We start from the raw sequence: 18,669 nt of genomic DNA, 5'->3' as shown, positions 1-18,669 counted from the left end.
AGGCATAGCGTGGTCTACTACTATATACTATCAACTAGTAAGAACTACTAACACTACCATGATGAAACCACTGATGGCTAGCTTGCCAAGATATATCAATGCTGTGACTATGACCAGATTCCAATCTTTATTCATACATTACACTCCCCTTAAGAACGAGGCGTGGTTGTGCGTTGAATATGAATTTCCGCTAGGGCATGAGAGTTGATTGATGCCTCTGCCAGGTTTCAAGGCGGGACCGGGTGACGTATTATTTATTGTTCAACACGGGATTCTGATTCTGTTCTCGAATCATGCCCACTTTCATGGCAATATGGACAATATGACCCTGGTACATGGTTTCCTCTACTGCTCTGCTGTGCTCACTTGTTTATTTTTATTGTTCTTACTACTTGTTGATGCACACGTTTGTTGACGAGTGATTAGCCGTGGCGATAGACCGCGGAGGCATCTGTTTGCATCCACCACTGCCAAGTCTAGAACTGGACCACCTTCAGCATTCAACACTCGTGTGAGCCGAAGTGCTCGTGGATGGGGAAGAAGGCGACCGCGGGCTATTTTATGAAACAGATACCAAGCGAGTAAGTTTGGCAGGCACGTCAGCCGAGTCATTCTTGCAATGGATCCCGATTGAATGCGACTCCGAAGGCGCCATCAACAGAGCTGAATAGTGGCAAGCTTGAACTGAATCGCTGTTTCAAACACACAATCCCGAGTCAGAGCATCACCGGCAGTATCGGACCAAGATGAACGGAGCAGAAAGCTACCGACGGGCTCATGCATGACACTGAGCCGAGGAAGCAAGGGGAGATCTAACAATGCGCTTGCAGAAAATTTCCGAGACCCCTAGATCGATGGCAGACACTTTAAGAGTGTGGAATCTGTCGTGCTCGATGAATGTCTATTCAAAAGTACCTGATGTATTTTGTCTAGGAGCTGAGGCATCTAAGGTACAGGCAGCCCAGTCATTCCGCTGGGGACAGGCGCGTGCGGGTGAATGTTTTCTTGAAGATGCTAGTGCTCTCTGTCACGTAACCTCTGCTGAGATCTCGCCACTACTGCTGCTATACTATTCTGTTCGTACATGAATTCCTCATTAGTGACTTCTATTAAAAAAGTAGAATGCCATTGATAGACACTCTGATCGGTTAGTTGTAGAGTTCAGCGATGTCAAACCTTCATTGCCTTGGTAAGAGGGAAATTTGCAAGGATCTAAATTTGGCTACACACCCATGATAAGGCATCGAATTGGATTAAACGCTCCAAAAGCTGTGATATTTTAGATAGCATGGAATAAATGAGTCTGTAAGCAGGCCTTACACTGCTAGCATACCGTACGAAGCAAGAGTGCTATTATGAACGGAGACGGACGGTCAGTTCCAAGGCAGTGTGGTGATTATGATGCTAATCTTTCAGTTCTGAATCCGAAGCATTCCCACTAGTAGGGTGTACAGGTCAGTGAGAAGCATCCATCAAGATGGAACGGATTCTGGGGTGGCCTCCCTGTTATGCCTTGTTTTGCAGGGAGAAGGGGATGGCCGAAACCGTCTCCGCCTCATGGTATCTGGGTCCTCTACCATGGAGGAACAGGAATCGGTACGATCCATCCGCGCTTGCGGGAGATCCATACGTACCACGCAGGATCCACGGCGAACTTGGGGAATATTTTGTTTTATCATGACATGAAAGTGGCTTGTTGTTCGAGGATGATCACGGAGTGGCGTCCGATCGGAGCAAAGCTAAGGATGGGAGGGAGGGACGGATGCGGGCAGCTCTCGGTCAGCAAGGGCCTAGGCTAGACTAACCCTACTATGCGGGCCGGTCTCAGCGCACCGGCATGTCTGTTATTTTTATTATCACCATTGCTGTTGTTAATTCTCTCCGAAAGACAAAAGATACTACTAATGTTGTCTAGAATGTTGGACTTAGATGCAAGCACCGCGCTGCAATGATGTTTGTCTTCATCGGATTTTAACCAGTCAGTTAGTGAATTGATTCTCTTTAGGGTGCGATCGGGTTGGATCCTCCCGAAGATGTGGGGAGTTGCAGTGGGGAACTGCATGTATAGTAAAAGTAGTAGTATACTATCTAATACATCCTGGTATAGATAGAGATAACTAGTGTTTACCACTTACTTTGGGAAGATGACCCTAAACAGGCCATAAACAATCCAATTGAGCAGATTGTTTGTTTGCGGTAGGGTGGAAGAGATCACGTGCAGCGAGAGCAGCCCCGGAAGCGAAAGCGATCGAGGATCGAGATCGGAGACGCCCAATCCTCGCCTCATTCCACCCTTCCCATCCCTGCTGGGGAGAAAACTAAAGAGATGCTTCCGAACACTATGAGCACCTTCGAGTCAATATCGCTACCGCTTTCCTCTGCATTCCGCTCCTTAGGCCGACATTCTGGCCCGAGTTCGGTAAACCATCTTTCTATGCTCCAGCTCTGCCGAAACCTCCCCAATTCCTTCATAACAAGCACAATAACAAGTATGGCGCTCCAAACTTATAAGTCCCGCCTCGACCGGCATCGAGATCTCAGATCGTATTCATCGCACATCTCGATCCGCTCAGAGAGAGTTAGTCAACTCATTACTTATCCGCCGCTCCCTTTCCTGGCATTTCGCCCAGCATGAAGTGGTCCCAGCTTAAGACGCTGGTTCTGCCAGTCCTGTCATGCCTCATCCAATTCTCCTCTTCCCGCGTCGTGGATTTTAGACTCGACTTGACATGGGAGGATAGCAATGTTGCGGGTATCTCCCGTAAGGCAATCTACACCAATGGCCAAGTCCCAGCACCAAATCTCCGCGTAAACCAAGGCGACCAGGTGAGAGTTCTGGTCAACAACTCCATGCCATTCGGCACCACAGTCCACTGGCACGGTAAGCTCATCGCAGCGCGGCAATCCGCCTATTCCGATCCTCCGCCCTGTTCTTTCGATGAGATACTGACCCCCGACTAGGTATCCCTCAGTATGGCACCCCATGGTCAGACGGGGTCCCGGGTCTCAATCAAGAAATGATCAAGCCTGGTGAACAATTCTACTATGAATGGACAGCCACCGATTACGGCTCCTATGCCTATCATGCCCACACAAGAGCCCAGATGGACGACGGTCTCTATGGTGCCATCTATGTGGAACCGCGTGCAGACGTGCAGAGACCGTTTAGCAAGATCAGCAGCATCCCGTATGAACTCCAAGCCATGCTGCAAGCTGAAAAGAACACCCATCCAATCATGCTCTCCGATTGGCGATCTTTCACGTCTGAGGAGACTTTGCAGATCGAAGAAGACTCTGGAGTTCAGGCGACCTGTACTAGTGCCATCCTGGTCAATGGTAAAGGGTCGGTCATCTGCCCCCCGCAAGACCACATCAATGACCTCACCCGATCGGGTGAATGGACTGCGCTTGGAAATAACACCATGTCTGATACGGGGTAAGTCTATTGTCTTCTTCATTCTCAATCTCTTAATTCCTTTCCTTCCTTTCTTGCCAACATCGCTGCATGTTATCGGCCGATTCACTTACCATGTATCAGCTGTATGCCACCCCTTGCAGCCCGTCTGGGCGGATTCCCGTTCAATATAACCAAGATTCCGCCGGGGTACTACCAGGGTTGTGTACCGACCGTTGGGGAGCAGGAAGTGCTTTCCGTCGACCCGAGGACCCGATACGTCAGCTACGACCTCATCAGTTTACCTGGCACGTCCAACTTGGTTTTCTCCATCGATGAACATCCTATGTATCTCTATGCGGTCGATGGCCGCTATGTCGATCCCCTGGTGGTCGATGCTATCAACGTCTACGCCGGATCGCGGTACTCGGTCCTTGTGAAGCTAGACCAGCCCATTAGCATATATACCGTCCGCGTTGCTAACAAGTTCGCAAACCAAATCATCAACGGCACCGCCCTGATGTCCTACACTGGCTCCAATCCAAGCCAGTTCAACACCTCCACACGTTACATCAACGAGGTCGGTACCGCGGCTGGTATCAACGGCACTATCATTCTCGACGAGGCCCAAATCGTCCCATTTGAACAGGAGGCGCCTGCTCCCGAGCCAGACCAGACCCAGATCCTTCAAGTCAACCTCTATAACGCCTCCTATCGATGGACCCTCGGCGAAGCCAGTTATCCCATGGCCAATGAGGATCTCACTCCCCCTGCACTTTTTAACTACTCCTCAATCCCGGCCGAATACACTGTCATGACTAAGAACAACACCTGGGTAGACATTATCTTCAATATGACCTCGATCGGGCAGCCGCAGCACCCGATCCACAAACACTCCAACAAATTCTTTGTCCTTGGGTGGGGCGCCGGGGTATGGAGGTGGTCTACTGTGGCTGAGGCAATGAAAGAAATTCCTGATAGTCTCAACTTGGTGAATCCTCAACTCCGCGACACCTTCCAGACGCCGGCATCGACACCGAACCATAGCTGGTTAGCGATCCGCTACCATGTGGTCAACCCCGGTCCGTTCTTCATGCACTGTCATCTGTCCATGCACGAGAGCGGTGGGTTAGCTGTGGCCCTGTTAGATGGGGTGGATGCGTGGCCGACGGTACCAGAACGGTACCAGTTGCCAGCGTTGGCGGACCCGGCGGAGAACACTCCAGCAACGCATGGATTGATGGATCATCCTGGCTTCGACTGATTGGCCATCCGTTAGCTGACTGTTTCTTCACTGCCACTTATCATGTTGCATATAGCCGGCGTTCTCGCGATGTGTGAGCGGCTTAGGGCGTTGGGGTTTTTCATTGGGTTCTATTCTGTTCTTGCTTGGCGGATCTTCATGCATTGCTCTGACATATTTACATGTTGTTCCCTGGCTCTTTTTTTCGGTGTTCATTTGAGACTATGAATTATCTGGCATATACTTTGAAGATGGACATGGTAATTAGCTGTCGTTAGCATGCATCTATTTTATATTCAATATAGCGTGTGCAATTCGCTTTACATGACTCGTCAGAGGAGCACCTTTCAACATGCTCCGCCGCCTATAAAACTAAAACCTGATATATTTTTGCTTCGCGAGTGTAGCTATGACTTGGTAGTTGAACTCATAGTGAACGTCATAGCAATACTACCCCTCTGCGCGATACACACACTCACCCATACAGATATATATATATATATTCATATACCACCGTCACTGCCCTAAGAAGTTACAGAATAAAGACAACCTAAACATCCAACAGAGATTGCGCTAAATTTATAGACAGTCTGGACTGAGACTAGTAGATGAGGCATGGATATCCAGCGATCACGCACTGAGATCAAGAGTTAGATATTACTACTTTCTTCTAAGTCCAATATCAGCACCCCCTAGGTACAAACCGCATGCTACCACATGCCACTACATAATACTCTATCTATATGTACTTCAATTGAACGAGTTTTCTTCAAGCTGGAAAATGGAATGTATTGTATTTCTCCAAATCCACCCCTTGTGTATGTAATGCACCCGCAACCATAAACAGAGTTTATGAATACGTTCCTTGACTCCCAAACCCTCCTTGTTATAAATCCCTTCTACAAGGTACTTCTCTATACACAAAGCACATCACATCCACCCTAGTCCCTCAATACCACACGAACACCGATTAACCCGTGGATGCCATAAGGCACATATAAGCCACCCACCCACACAACCAGCACAAACCTTGAATATTCTCTGCATGCATGCATTCATACATGCATACATACATGCATATGTAGTCCCTAATTACTAAATGTAATACAAACGCTGCTAGCAATCTAAATAATCGCGTGGCTGGGCAAAAGGAAAGGAACCACCCATCCCCCTGGATTGGGATTGAACGCGAATTGCCTCCCCTCCCACCTCCCCAAGCAAGGGATGAGTGAATCGCCGTACGCGGAAAAGAAGGCGAGTTATGTAAGTAAACCTGGCATTTTGCCCTTGGGAAGGACGGACACATTCTTAAATATGCGCTACGCTGTTCTCTGCACTATTGCTGCTGCATGCGATTGAGTGTCTCTTTTTTTATCATCAGTTGACTCCTATCAGTGAGATAGATACGAATATCATCGTCATAATCATCCAGCTATCGCTATCGCTATCATGTATTCTTTGAAAGCCATCACTCTATTGAGCACGCTGCTTCTGGCTGGAGTTGGGAGTGCGAGGTTGAGTACGACTGTACGTGTTCTATCCTAACTATCTTGACTACCTAGCGCAGCTGGTTACAACCCTACAATGAATGAATGAATATATGGACAAAATCACTAACTGACTGACTGACTACTGTGTACAGATCGGTCTAGAGACAGATGAAGGCAGCCACTCGGTTCAGATCCCCTTCGATGACTGTACTCAGGTTGGGCAGTTGTAAGTTGATCACCTACCAATATCGACTTTATTTGGTATCACATTATATATTTGAGATGAGGAATAAAGAGAGAAAGAAAGGAGGAGTCCGTTAACGTAAGTTTTTATTACCCGTCACAGTGAAGTTCGAGGCGTGTTCCTCTCCAAGACGTGTCGTCTTTTCACGTAAGTGTGATTTCTTTCCTCACTTGCCTAGGCGGCTGTATAGTGTATACTGACTCGAACATGTTTCTATAGTGGAGTAGGCTGCACCGGACGAAACACCCTCCTGCAGCCTGGTGAACATACCTCGTCGGAGCCGGTTTATGTCGATAGTGTGCTGTGCTACCCGTGAAGAATATACTTGGTTGTTCTTGGGGTGGTTTGGTCTGGTGATTTGGGGGTGTATAATAGGAGTTGAAGGATGAGTGGTTGGAAATTATGGTGCGATGTGTCATACTAGCTGAATGGTAATTGTTGAGGTGGAGTTTATATCCTAACATGTTTGTTGATTTCGGTAGAAACCTATCGGAGGCTGGGTAGGAGATATAGAGGGTAGTGCACTATTTATGATCCTCTGATGTGGGATTGATGGGGGGATACTCAATGTACCATCTCAGCCTTTCATATTGTATGTGTGTGTAGGTCGTAGGTCATAGATAATGTGCAGATGAGCTCCTGTGGAAGGCGACCTACTGCACTTAAAGCTCGTGATAGCATCTCGCTTGCTGCTCCTGAAGGAATTGAGTCCCACGGGATTCCTTTCTGGTTTCCGGTACGATGCAGCGATCACTGTAGGGTAACAGCGGTCCAGAAAATGGTCCAGGTGTGATAGTCGTTTTTACCAGGCATCTTGGTTGGTTTCCTTTCCAGGCACCACCCCTGATAACTCGTGTATAATCTGCTCATCTCAACATCACTCCTTTTTCCTCCCCTCCAGCACACGCATCACATCCGTCACACTGTCCTTGTCGCCCTTCTTCTTCTTCGGCCCTCGTTTCCTCTTCTTCCCGCCGCGTCCCTCGTTCTCCAGCACTACCTCTTCGTCCTCCTCGTCATCGTCATTGCGGCTTCCTCCAAAGCCCATGTCCATATCCATCGCATCCAGGGCTTCCCGCCGACGCGCCTCCTCCAGGAACCTCTTTCGTCGAAGCGCCGTCTCGTCGTCGACATCTTCAGCATCAGCATTGGCAGCACCAGCCTCCTCGGATTGTCGTAACGCAGCAGCCCGTTTCAGGGCCGCCAGTAGAGTAGGATCTTTAGCCAACGGGTTCGACCGGTCCACCTCAGGAACTTCATCCGTCGTAGATGTAGAAAAGTAATTTCGAGGCCGGCTGGTTGTCATCTCCGGTTTCTTCGTATCACCAGCAGGAGCTGGTTCCGTGGCCTTTGGCTTCTCGCCATCTTCACTCTCATCGGACGAATCGTCATCATCTGGTAGATCACCAAGCGGGTTATAGTCATCTCCGACGCCAGCAAAAATATCATCGTCGTCATCATCCTCCGCCGGCGCGGGAGCCTTGAATGCAACCTCTGCTGGAACCTCCATGCCCAGCGGCTTCGCATCCTTGTCCGGCATCAATAACCCAGCAGGTCCATCACCACCACGAACCTCACCAGGCTTGTCTAACCATCTCACCTTCCTCTTCATCTTGCCCTCCGCATCCGTGATCTGCAGAATCTCCTTCCGTCGCCCATTCTCATCCTGCTCCACCCACCGCTTCTTCTCCGCCTTAGACTCTCCCCCAATCCTCTTAAACTTAGTCCCCAACGCAGGCTCAGCCGGCTTCGCCGCCTCAGCCGCAGCAGCAGCCCGACTAGCCTTCAACTCCCTGAGGATCTCGTCTCTTGATTTTCTCTGAGCCATGACGCCCTTCTTCTTCTCCTTATTCTCCTTCGGGGCAGCAGACAATGCATCCACCCCCTCGCCCTTTTCTCCCAACACCCGATCCAACTCCTCATCCACATCTGCCACATCTTCTTTCTCCTTCCCCTCACCCTTCTCCCCTTCCTTCTCCAAGACATCAACATCCTCACCCCCCTTAACCCTCCTCAGCAACTCCCAATCCAACCCCTTAATCATATGCGTACTTTTCAAGTCCCCACCCACCCCCATCTCGGCACGCAGATTCTCAAACGTCGCCTGGTCAATCTGTCCTAGCTTGACCATCTCCTCCAACGCCTTGACGCGCTTCTCCAGATCCGACACATCGCCACCGCCATCTCCCCCTTCTTCCGCTTCTTCCTTCTGGCGCAACAATGCAGCCCGATCTTGATATCCGGACGGTAGTTTCGTTCCCTTGGGGGCGGCGGAGGATTTGAACTTCTTGGAAGCGGGTTGGGCTTCGCGGCGGTATTCGGCTAGTTGGCGCGCAAAGTCGACGTTTGTTAAGGCGCGACTGCGACGAAAAGGGGGTTCGTTAGTAAGGTCAACCATGTAAAATAAAGGTAAGGTTATAAGCGCAGGTGGTGTTTGGGGGGATCAGCTCACGGTGTCATGGGGATGCTGGAGCGGAGGCGCGAGCCCAGAGCGCCGGCTGCGGGGGTCGCATTGCCGATACTTTTGCGTGGTTGTTGTTGGGATGAAGAGGATGCATCTGGACTGGTGGATTGGCCGGCGGGTTTGGAGGAAGGGTTGTCGAAGACAAGGCGACGGAATTGGTCGTTGTTCATGGCTGGATGAGAAGGAAATGAGATGCGATGGATGCGATGCGATGCGGAGGGCGGAGATTGTCCAACTGTGACGTGGTTCTGGGAAGGAGTATCCTTTCCGGGGAGAGTTGTAGAATATGATGCTATTGACACATGTCTCACAGCAAGATGCGCGTTGTAGGAGAGATTTTGTTTGTAGCGGGTTCAATGAAGATGGGGAAATGTCGCGGCTTCATTCGAAAGATGTTCAGACGTCAGGTGCTTGGCATCGGCGTCCGCTGGGCCTGAAATGCCTGAGGCTGACTACCTAAACTAGATACAAAATTACCACACTTTTGTGAAGGATCATGTGATTGACTATTTTTCGAAATATAACGATATGCAACATCATGATAGTGTATGCCTCAAAAGGTCTATGGCTTATTTAGAGCGGCACCAGAAATGGGGGAGAAAAGCGGCGGAAGATTGATACTACTAATAGGCGCTCCAACGGCCTCAAGGAGGCTCCTAATTACTTTGTCCTACAGATACCGCCCAGGCTAAATAGTTAGCTCTTAGTTAAAAATACTTTGTATCAGAGGATCTACAGTATTTGTTATATTTATTCTATTTTTTTTTGTTTTTATTCATTTTTTTTCTCCAACGTAAGTGCCAACTGACTACTAAGATCAAATGTCCTAAATGGTCGTTGACTAGAAAATGGTATCATATGCGATATTCAACATTAAACACAGACTACCGTAAAAGAAATACAAAGAGAATCCTTTCAATGGTCTAGATTGATCACTATCAGAAACTAGTTTAGTAGCGGAGGGTTGAACAGGAAGGAAGTATCATATCAGGCCATAAGCTGCTCTTTCCTCTTTCTCCCGCGCGGCGCCCTTTTTGTCCCTTTTTCACATGTCACGCCACTCCCCTTGTGTCAATCCAAACTCTCCAACTTTCCAACACTTTTTCTCCCTCATCCCTGCCTCATTGCTGCCTGCTTGTTCTTCGCAGCATTATTTACCCTCCATCTTCCTCCTCCGATTCACAGCCATCGAAATATGCCCTTTGCATCCCGCCATTCTTCCTTGTCCTCTCGATCCTGACCTCCCTTGACTTTCCACCTCCGCGAACCCCCCCCCGTCTCCCGCAAAAATGGCCGCCGCTGTTGTCGCCAATGGCCATACCACCCCCTCTGCCGATGTCGCCAAACAGCGCAGGCTAATTCACCACCATGCCGATGTCGTGATTGTGGGCGCTGGAATATTGGGATGTGCATTGGCGGTGGCACTTGGAAGACAAGGGCGTAGCGTCCTACTGTTGGAGGCGTCCATGAAGGAGCCTGACCGAATTGTCGGAGAATTGCTACAGCCTGGTGGTGTCGAGGCGCTCGAGAAACTGGGTCTTGCCGATTGTCTGGAAGACATTGACGCCATCCCAGCCAAGGGCTACTATGTGTCGTACTTTGGGAAACCCGTCTCGTTCGCCTACCCCAAGCCATCTTCGTCGTCGCCCGCCCCGCAAGGGCGTTGTTTCCACCATGGCCGCTTCGTCATGAAGCTGCGGGCTGCCGCGCTGGCCTGTCCCCACGTCACGGTCGTAGAGACCAAGGCCACCGACTTGGTCACTTGCTCCCACACCAAGCAGGTTCTTGGTGTCGAGTGTGTGACCGGCGACATGAAGGATTGCTACTTCGGCCATCTTACGGTGGTGGCAGATGGCTACGCCTCGAAATTCCGCAAGCAATACCACTCCAACACCCCTAAGGTCCGGTCCAGGTTCTGGGGCTTGGAGTTGATCGATGCAGACCTTCCCATGCCTTACCATGGCCACGTCCTCCTCAGCGACAATGCCCCTATCCTCGTCTACCAGATTGGCACCCACGAAACCCGCATTCTCATCGACATCCCAGAAAACCTCCCATCGGCCTCCGTCAAGAACGGCGGTGTCAAGAACCACCTTCGCAACGTCGTTCTCCCGTCTCTTCCCAAATCTATTCAGCCTTCATTCGTTGCTGCGTTGGACAAGGGTCAGCTGCGATCCATGCCCAACTCATATCTTCCTAGTGCGCCGAACAAGACTCCCGGTCTGGTCATTCTGGGAGATGCGCTCAACATGCGGCATCCGCTGACCGGTGGAGGAATGACCGTCGCATTCAACGACGTCGTGGTCCTACGTGACCTGCTCAGCCCGGAGAAAGTCCCCACTCTCGCTAATCATGAGCAAGTCCTGCGACAGCTGTCCTCGTTCCATTGGCAACGGAAGAAAGCATCTTCAGTCATCAACATCTTAGCGCAGGCTCTATATGCCCTGTTCGCTGCCAACGGTTTGTTTATCCTTCCCCCATTGCACCCAGAGTCCCAGCAGCTAACTCCAGACCCCTCTCTGGGGCAAATCTAGACGAAAATTTGCGTGCTCTTCAACGAGGCTGCTTCCGTTACTTCGAGCTAGGAATGACCAGCGGCCCCATAGGTCTTCTAGGTGGACTGATAAAAAAGCCCGACGTTCTATTCTGGCATTTCTTCAGTGTCGCCTTTCTCTCTCTCTGGCTCGTCATCACCGAGCACCCCTTTTACATGCTGCCTCTGGCCTTCCTGAAATGCATCATGGTTTTCTGGACCGCATGCGTCGTGATTTTCCCCTACATGCTGATAGAGGCATTCTGCTAAAGGGGAAATCGCCGCTGCCGTCACCATTACTACCACCATCATCAGCAGCATCATCCTCATACACCCTACATGTCTTCCCCTAACTTCATCCTACCTCTTTATTTATACCTAATGAACCCACACCGGGTTGATCCATTTCAATGAGTTGCAAGTGCCGAAGAAGCCATGACCACCTATCCCGTACATATGTATTTATCACACCAGATCTGATCACTTTTCTTGTCATATATTCTCTGTGTTACCTTTTAAAACCTCCCTTTCTTGCTTCTGATCCTACATGTATTATTAGCAACTGATTTCTTGTCTTCTTGCTCCAGAACTACTACCTGTATCTTCTAGATTCTGTATATACGATAGAATTGATCGCGTCTCAATATTGTTACTCTTGCTCATTTTCCAGACACGAAAGGCTTGGCCTAGTATCTACCAGACGTATCAAACTTGTCACTCGTCTAGCAACTACGTATCTTGCGCTCCGGCCGATGAACATAGAAAGATTAAAGAGGATGGATGAGAAGTGGAATGTGCCGACTTGCCCGGATGGAGGAGGCCTATGGAGGAAAATATGTCTTGCTGGGGGTGATTCGGGATGAAATCTTCTGTGTATTGGGATTGAATGAATAATGTAGTTAGTTTATGGTTCAATGTGAAGTAATAACCACGGTAATTTTCTACAGGGAAAAGAGACCTGATGGTAGAAATCACATGTATATGTAAATTCCAACGTCTACATTTGCACCTCTTCCCCCCAACCCCAACTGCCCAAACCCATGACCGATGTGGATGAATATGTAACATAGGCAATGAAAGAACAAGAAAAAAAAAAAAAAAAAAAAAAAAAAAACGGAAACAGCATCTCTGTCAACTAATCGACACACGCACGCAAACAAGAAACTGTGAAAGTCAAACCATATGAACCCGCTCGCCCGGCTCCCTGCTATGATGGTATATTGACAATGACAATGACAATGACAATGATAATAATGATGATGATGATGTTGGTGATGATGATGACGGTCATGCCGATGGACTATAATCTTCAAAAGCGGATGAAAACAAAACAAAACAATATGATGAAGAAACAAAAACGGCGAGGAGACCAATTCGGCCAGACGAAGGAAGAAGAACGGGCCATCTAGGCCATATGCCATTCCGCTTCAATTCTGGTGTCTTTCAAATCAGCTGACACTTCTTTTTTTATCTTCCCCCTTGGAGCTCAATGGCTTCCGCGGGGATATTTCATTTGGTCTGCGTATTTTTTTTTTTTTTTTTTGCGTTTCGCTGCCCTCTATGCAGCACCACTGCAGGGAGCAAGGGGAAAGATGATACAGCCGGTATGCAAAGTCGTATGGACCCAACAGCCCGGGGGAAAGCCCTCAATCACAACCCAAAGGAGTCAAATGCAAACTCCAAACCACATCAAAACAAAACCACAGTATAAGATGAACCACGACATAGAGGACGGGGCAACATATATCATACGCAATTCTCACAAGTAACCCATGGTAACCAGCCAAACCCCCCTGACTTGCCAATTTTCCGTTATTTAACCTTGCAAAACGCCAATATTGAACATGAAAAGAGAAAAAGGACGGATGAAAAGTGTCATGTACTTCCATAACATGTAGCAAGAAAACAAGTGCAACCGAAATCATGTCATTTGCAAGAAGAGGACGCCGCCTCATTTATACAGTACCATGGAACATCCCTCCAGTTGATCGAAGGGTTCGATAGTATACTCAAGCACTCCCCCCAAAAATAAACGCATTTGTAAAATCGTAGCACAGGCTGTACAATAGCCATGCATGTAACAGGCTATTTGGCCGCCAGGAAGCTCTCTACCCGATGCTGGTTCAGTAAACAGGCCAACCCGGTAGGTGTTCCCCAACCAAGCACAGCTATGGCTCAGCTTGGCCGAAGGTATCGCGCGTGCGGCCTGTGCTAGATAAGACTGCTGGAGGCAACGCAACACGGACAACAGATAATGCTCACGATGACACATCATCTAGTATTTTCAACCCCCCTTTCTCAATGACTCATCTGCTGGGAGGGGCTCCGCACCACTATGCAAGCCATGCCTGTGTTCTGTTGAATGTCTGGCATTCTTCTTCGGCTTCCTTTTGGTCGTCTGCCAACCACCACCGGCATGAGCGACAGCGGAGTCTGGTGTCGAACTAACCCCGTTGGACTTTCGCGATTGAGCAATGGGATGACGTTTCTCGTTATCGGTTGGTCCGGAAGGCGGATTGTGATTCTTCGATTTCGTTTTGTGTGAAACCCCGTTGGCCCGTTCAGAAGCATCGACGCCATTAGGCCGCCGTTTCCCACCGGAAGAAAAGTGCGAGTCCGCCGCTGGCGATGGCCCTGTGGTTAGTGGCTTTTCACCTGAATTTACCTGTTTCGAGCGATGATTGTCTCTATCCGCTGCTTCGTGATTCGATTGCGGCACTTTCATCTTCTCGGTACTATGCTTCAGCTGAGGTTCGGAGGTCTTTTCGGAGTTTGCGAGATGAAGGCTTTGCAACCGGCTCGAGAGCAGACTCTGCTTTGCACCGTGTCCATTAACAAAGGAATCAGCTGCTTTCCCTGTTTGGTAAATGTCAACCCCCTGACGACCAAAGTAGGGCGGCTGATCAATATCGACCGAGCTATTGTCCTGGTATTCATGAGACACAGAGTCTGAGACGCTCGCTGGCGTATCCATATTCAGGTCATCTGAATTCGACGTACAGTGGCTCATAGCCGTGTACGGATCATAGCTTTCCGCCGATACTGAGAGACGCTGTTCACTAGGGGGTACCGAGCCGTCCACGATCAAAGGTCCGCTCCGATCGCCAGATGCAGCTGGTCGCGAAGTTGCACGCTGCGACGTCGACCCTGGTTTCGTTGGCAATGCAGAGCTGTTATCTGAGGCTTGACCGGTCGCTTCACTTGCCGGAATTGACGTCATATAGTCCTGGGGGTTCGTAACAAATGGCACGACGCCGCCGTTCTGCAGTGCCAGTCCTACCGGAGATAGCGGCGATAGTAAAGCGTTTTGATGATAGGTCTGTAGCTGCGGGGAAGTTGCAAGGTAATATCCCATATACTCATTCGGCCGGCATTCATCAAAATAGGTAGAACGAGACACGTTGGGAAGGCTGCTCGGCATAAAGGTGTTGTTCTCATCGCCCTGTGTACCGTCGGGTGAGCCGGGAGCATTGCGCGCCTTCGACCCCGGCGAGCTGTCCGCCATCTGAGATATCGAATACAGTGGCGCAAAGCTCGGAAGGGAATTGACTGTTCGAGCCGGCTGTGAGTGTGCTCGGAGTGACCCACCCGGAGATCCGTTGGCAACAGATGATCGACGCGGACTACGCCGAAGGTCCGGCATGGCAGCAGTGGCTGAAGGCGACGGCGGATTTGTGTTGCTCCCCTGCACGCCAGGAACTCCCACAGGGAGGTAGTGACTGTTGTAATACACGTTCTGGCGGTGCGGTGTGCTGAGAGGCGGATGGTTCACAGTGCCCGACCTTGATCGAGAGTTGTCGTCGCCTGAAGATTCTTGTTGCTGAGGCATTGGGAACTGAATAAACGGTTGGCGAATGAGAACCGGCGGCGGCCTCCCAGTGAGGAGCGCCTGGTTCTGCAGCTGCAGCCGCAGTTCTTGCTCTTGGGCCTGAAGGATCTGTATTTGCTGATAGAGATGGTCATGCAAGAGGTACTGTGCGTGCTGCGCTTGCAAAGAAAGCTCAGAGGCGGTCATACCGTTGGGTTGACGAAAGTTACCGGACTTATTCGGTGTGTTGGAAGCCCTACGACCACCGGAGTGCCCTCCTCGGGAGAACTGATTCGAATGTCGTCCGCCACGACCTCCGCGACCTCCGCGGGACGGTGGCGGTGCTGCAGTGAGCACAGGACGCGGTTGGGGCGGCGGTCTCTCCCACGAGCGTTCTTCCTCCGGGGGATATTCGTATTGTTCGCAGCAGTGCTCCAGGTTCCCTTCGGAAACGGCCTGGAATGCCCGGCGCAGCTCCATATGGACCCCTCGAAACGATGTGTCGTCCGCTGTGTTTCCCAAATTCCGTGAAGTGTTGAAAGGCTCTTCCACACATAAACGGTTGTTTTGTAGCAGGTGCCAGCCTTTCGCCTCCTTCGACAAGAGCTTCCCCTCACGGACAGATATCACATGCCGCTCGTAATCGAGTTCATGACCATAGTATTTGAAGAACTGGAAAAGTAGCTCTCCGAGACTCTGCTTGTTTTTCCGCCCATAGCCAACAAGGGAATCGAGGTCATCATCAAAAGAACAGACTATCCCGTCCGCGGTCAATTTCTTCTTATGCGGCCGAGCTTGAAGGCTCGGCAAAACGGGGGGGTCTCGCGTTTGTAAGAAATTGATTATCAGGCAAATCCACGTGTAGGAGCTTAGTGTGCCTCCAAGGCCTGTGTGCGGACAGTCAGTCGAAAACTCGCTCCAGTTGTCTGTCCAAAATCGACGACTCGACACATACCGGCATCGTTGAGGATCCTCCGTTTCGTCCAATGCTTGATTATCATAGCCAAGGGTCGCACGCGTTCGTCAAGTTCCACATACGTCCGGACCATCCGGGTATTCTCCAGTGCCATGGTATTATTGACGTTCATGTCGCATGCTAATCGCAGCTCCGGATCCCAGATCTTCACGATAGGTACTTTGGCGTGCGATACGCAAACGACCCGTTCCATACCATCTGTACCCCAAATCATTGTCAGCGACTGTTTACACAAGGAAGGCAAATGGTGGTTCGCTTACGCCTGGCTAGTACCTCTGCCAAGAGGCATACGTGCTCAAGCTCCTTATAAGTGGTAGTTATACAGATGTCCACTTAATCATCGTTAGAACACACACATAAAGTAAGCCGCATTACCGAAACATACCGTCTGAGTCACTTGAACAGAGCTTATTCCCCGACGAGCCGAAAACGTGAACCTTGATATTGCAGCCTGGCCACTGTTCATTGAAGAGCTTCTCCAACTTGCGGACTAATTGACGTCGCCGGTCGTCGCTTTCAGCTGACGGCAGGAGTTGATCGTAGACCTCCAGCATATCTGCGCTGAGTCTCTTCTCCTCCTCCGGCTCCAACCGCTCCTTGAGACCATCCTTTTCCTCCGGCAGCAGGTCGGCACCTAATGAATACGGCATTCTTCGACGGAAGAAAGCCATGGCGGTTTCATATTTGCAGCCCGAGAACTGTTTTCGCAGCGAGGGGGGAAGATGGGTAGACTCGGAGTGGGTGGAGCGAGGGGAGGTGTTTCCTTGCGGGGGCGAAGGTGACCTGGAGTGGAAAGAGATTTTTCGCGCATGTTGGTATGGTGTGGAGGGCAGGGAATTGGATTGCTGCGATGTCAATGGCGGCCGATTCTTTGCCTCCGGGGACGTTTCTGTGGATAACTTCCAAGGCATGTTCGAGGCCTTCCGTGCTGCTACCGGCGACCTTCCACCTGGGATGGAAGATAGTTTAGCATTCCCATGGGTGTCTGGGATCATATAGCGACTCCAACGTTGATCGAACAACGTTGGCCTCTGGGGAAGAGTGGGACGAGGAAGGTCCGACGGTATTCGGACGCTGATGTCGAGGTCCACCTAAAATCCAACCTTGCGGGCGGAAAACAGTCCGCCACCAGCGAGTGCAGTATAATCCGTCAACGAGGGGAAGCACGGCGAGTGTCTTCGGACGGGGGCAGAGGGTAACCGTAGGGAGAGCGAAATCCGGAGACGAAGAAAGCAGTGGACTCTGTGCAGAACTCGGCCAGCGATAGGTCAGCAAAATCGCCTTTTGTGCTGCTGTGCTGTGCTATGCGCGGGCAAAAGGTATCGCAGTCCTCGATTTGAAGGGGGGGGGTGTGGGAGGGGAGGCAAAAGGCAACTCTCGCAATAGTGGACCCGCCAGAAAATGGATTGAATAGAATCTGAAGCAGACCGGAGACAGGAGTGAATGAGGTATGGGGATTTCCAGCGCGAGGTAAATCGGGGTAGTGGGCAGAAGGTTCACTGAGTGGACGGACCGGGCGATCGTCAAACAGATAGACGGTGTTTTAAGGGGAGGGAGCGATGGCCTCTAGCCGGGAAGAAGGGCACACTGGAAAAAACCACACAAGGCGAGCGGAAGAGTCGTATCGCGGAAGAGCAACACCGAATTTGCTCCATGTAAGGACCAGCCAGGTGATTTGAGCGAACGAATATACGAAGAATTCCAACAGGTTGCTAGGCAGGTCAATCGACGAAGCAAGCACCCGGGGGAGGAGGGGGGGTGTGATCTGCTGGTGGTGGTTGTAGTGGTAGTAGTAGTTGGTTGGTGTGGTTGCTTGGTGGTTTGCTGCAGAGGTAAGCCAAAAGCCAAAAGCCCAGAGCCAGAGCCAGAGCCAGAGCCAGAGCCAGGGGGGGAACAACTGCAATTGCGTTCCAACGGCGGGAAACTCTGCCAGGCGTTCCGACAAGTGGGCACGGCTGGGTAACCGCCGTTTATGCTTCTAGCCCAGAGGGAACTATTATCGCTCTATGAGAGATAGACCCCTCCACACAGAAAGCCTGCGAACAACAATAGACAGGGGGCGAAAAAAAAAAAAAGAAGAAAAGAGAAAAGAACACAAATAATAAAATAAATTTTACAGAGCACTGGAAAGTGAAAAACAAAAACGAACTGGGGAAGAGAAAAAAGAAAGAAAAAGAGGAAGCTATTTCCTTCCTTCCTTCCTTTTCCTTTACTTCGTTTTTCAAAAAGGAAAGAAAGGAAAAAGAGTGGGTAATGATTCAGGGAAAGAATGACGGCTATAGGAAGAGACCAAAGAAAAATTGAGTGTTTACAAAAAAGAAAAGAGACGGATAGTCACAAGGAGTCCGTTGGAGGGGTTGTTGCAGCAGAAGGGGCCAGATTCAAGAGAAAGAGAAGAATACTACCGAGCAATAGAAAGCGTGATTTGGGGATGATTGAAGAACCAACACGTTTGGAAACAGCAGTCAACTCACCTAAGCACAACAGCAAGGAAGGAAGTAATCCCAGATAGATGAC

General features: G+C 50.1%; 7 protein-coding genes across 7 annotated transcripts; 3 read left to right on the top strand and 4 right to left on the bottom strand.

The window, feature by feature from the left end:
• Positions 1-343: 343 nt before the first annotated feature.
• On the bottom strand, positions 344-811 carry BO87DRAFT_379845 (uncharacterized protein; the record flags this gene model as incomplete). The annotated part of the gene is made up of 1 exon (XM_025624159.1): positions 344-811. Exon 1 carries the CDS (start codon positions 610-612, stop codon positions 346-348), a length of 267 nt encoding a protein of 88 aa, XP_025475863.1. The 5' UTR covers positions 613-811.
• A 1,820-nt stretch (positions 812-2,631) lies between these two features.
• On the top strand, positions 2,632-4,896 carry BO87DRAFT_342734 (L-ascorbate oxidase; the record flags this gene model as incomplete). The annotated part of the gene is made up of 3 exons (XM_025620750.1): positions 2,632-2,881; positions 2,962-3,436; positions 3,539-4,896. The coding sequence occupies 3 exons, from the start codon at positions 2,632-2,634 to the stop codon at positions 4,656-4,658; spliced, it is 1,845 nt and encodes a 614-aa protein (XP_025475862.1). The 3' UTR covers positions 4,659-4,896.
• A 1,097-nt stretch (positions 4,897-5,993) lies between these two features.
• BO87DRAFT_155221 (uncharacterized protein) lies at positions 5,994-6,845 on the top strand. The gene is made up of 4 exons (XM_025618203.1): positions 5,994-6,164; positions 6,280-6,353; positions 6,474-6,518; positions 6,591-6,845. The coding sequence occupies exons 1-4, from the start codon at positions 6,087-6,089 to the stop codon at positions 6,685-6,687; spliced, it is 294 nt and encodes a 97-aa protein (XP_025475861.1). The 5' UTR covers positions 5,994-6,086; the 3' UTR covers positions 6,688-6,845.
• BO87DRAFT_445098 (uncharacterized protein) lies at positions 6,846-9,398 on the bottom strand. Its single transcript, XM_025628149.1, has 2 exons — positions 8,824-9,398; positions 6,846-8,731 (listed from the first exon to the last, which is right to left on the bottom strand). Exons 1-2 carry the CDS (start codon positions 9,003-9,005, stop codon positions 7,249-7,251), a joined length of 1,665 nt encoding a protein of 554 aa, XP_025475860.1. The 5' UTR covers positions 9,006-9,398; the 3' UTR covers positions 6,846-7,248.
• Positions 9,399-10,124: 726 nt separating this feature from the next.
• On the top strand, positions 10,125-12,104 carry erg1 (squalene monooxygenase erg1; the record flags this gene model as incomplete). Its single annotated transcript, XM_025621863.1, has 2 exons — positions 10,125-11,295; positions 11,370-12,104. 2 exons carry the CDS (start codon positions 10,125-10,127, stop codon positions 11,636-11,638), a joined length of 1,440 nt encoding a protein of 479 aa, XP_025475859.1. The 3' UTR covers positions 11,639-12,104.
• A 771-nt stretch (positions 12,105-12,875) lies between these two features.
• On the bottom strand, positions 12,876-13,487 carry BO87DRAFT_155170 (uncharacterized protein). The gene has a single exon (XM_025618202.1). The coding sequence runs from the start codon at positions 13,321-13,323 to the stop codon at positions 13,015-13,017; it is 309 nt and encodes a 102-aa protein (XP_025475858.1). The 5' UTR covers positions 13,324-13,487; the 3' UTR covers positions 12,876-13,014.
• Positions 13,488-13,652: 165 nt separating this feature from the next.
• BO87DRAFT_317611 (PAP/25A associated domain family) lies at positions 13,653-17,063 on the bottom strand (the record flags this gene model as incomplete). Its single annotated transcript, XM_025619774.1, has 4 exons — positions 13,653-16,063; positions 16,132-16,350; positions 16,413-16,484; positions 16,538-17,063. 4 exons carry the CDS (start codon positions 17,061-17,063, stop codon positions 13,653-13,655), a joined length of 3,228 nt encoding a protein of 1,075 aa, XP_025475857.1.
• Positions 17,064-18,669: the final 1,606 nt, after the last annotated feature.

The sequence above is a fragment of the Aspergillus neoniger genome (genome assembly GCF_003184625.1).
Source record: "Aspergillus neoniger CBS 115656 unplaced genomic scaffold BO87scaffold_37, whole genome shotgun sequence".
NCBI classification, from domain to species: domain Eukaryota; kingdom Fungi; phylum Ascomycota; class Eurotiomycetes; order Eurotiales; family Aspergillaceae; genus Aspergillus; species Aspergillus neoniger.
This window is presented reverse-complemented; position numbering and strand designations above follow the sequence as displayed.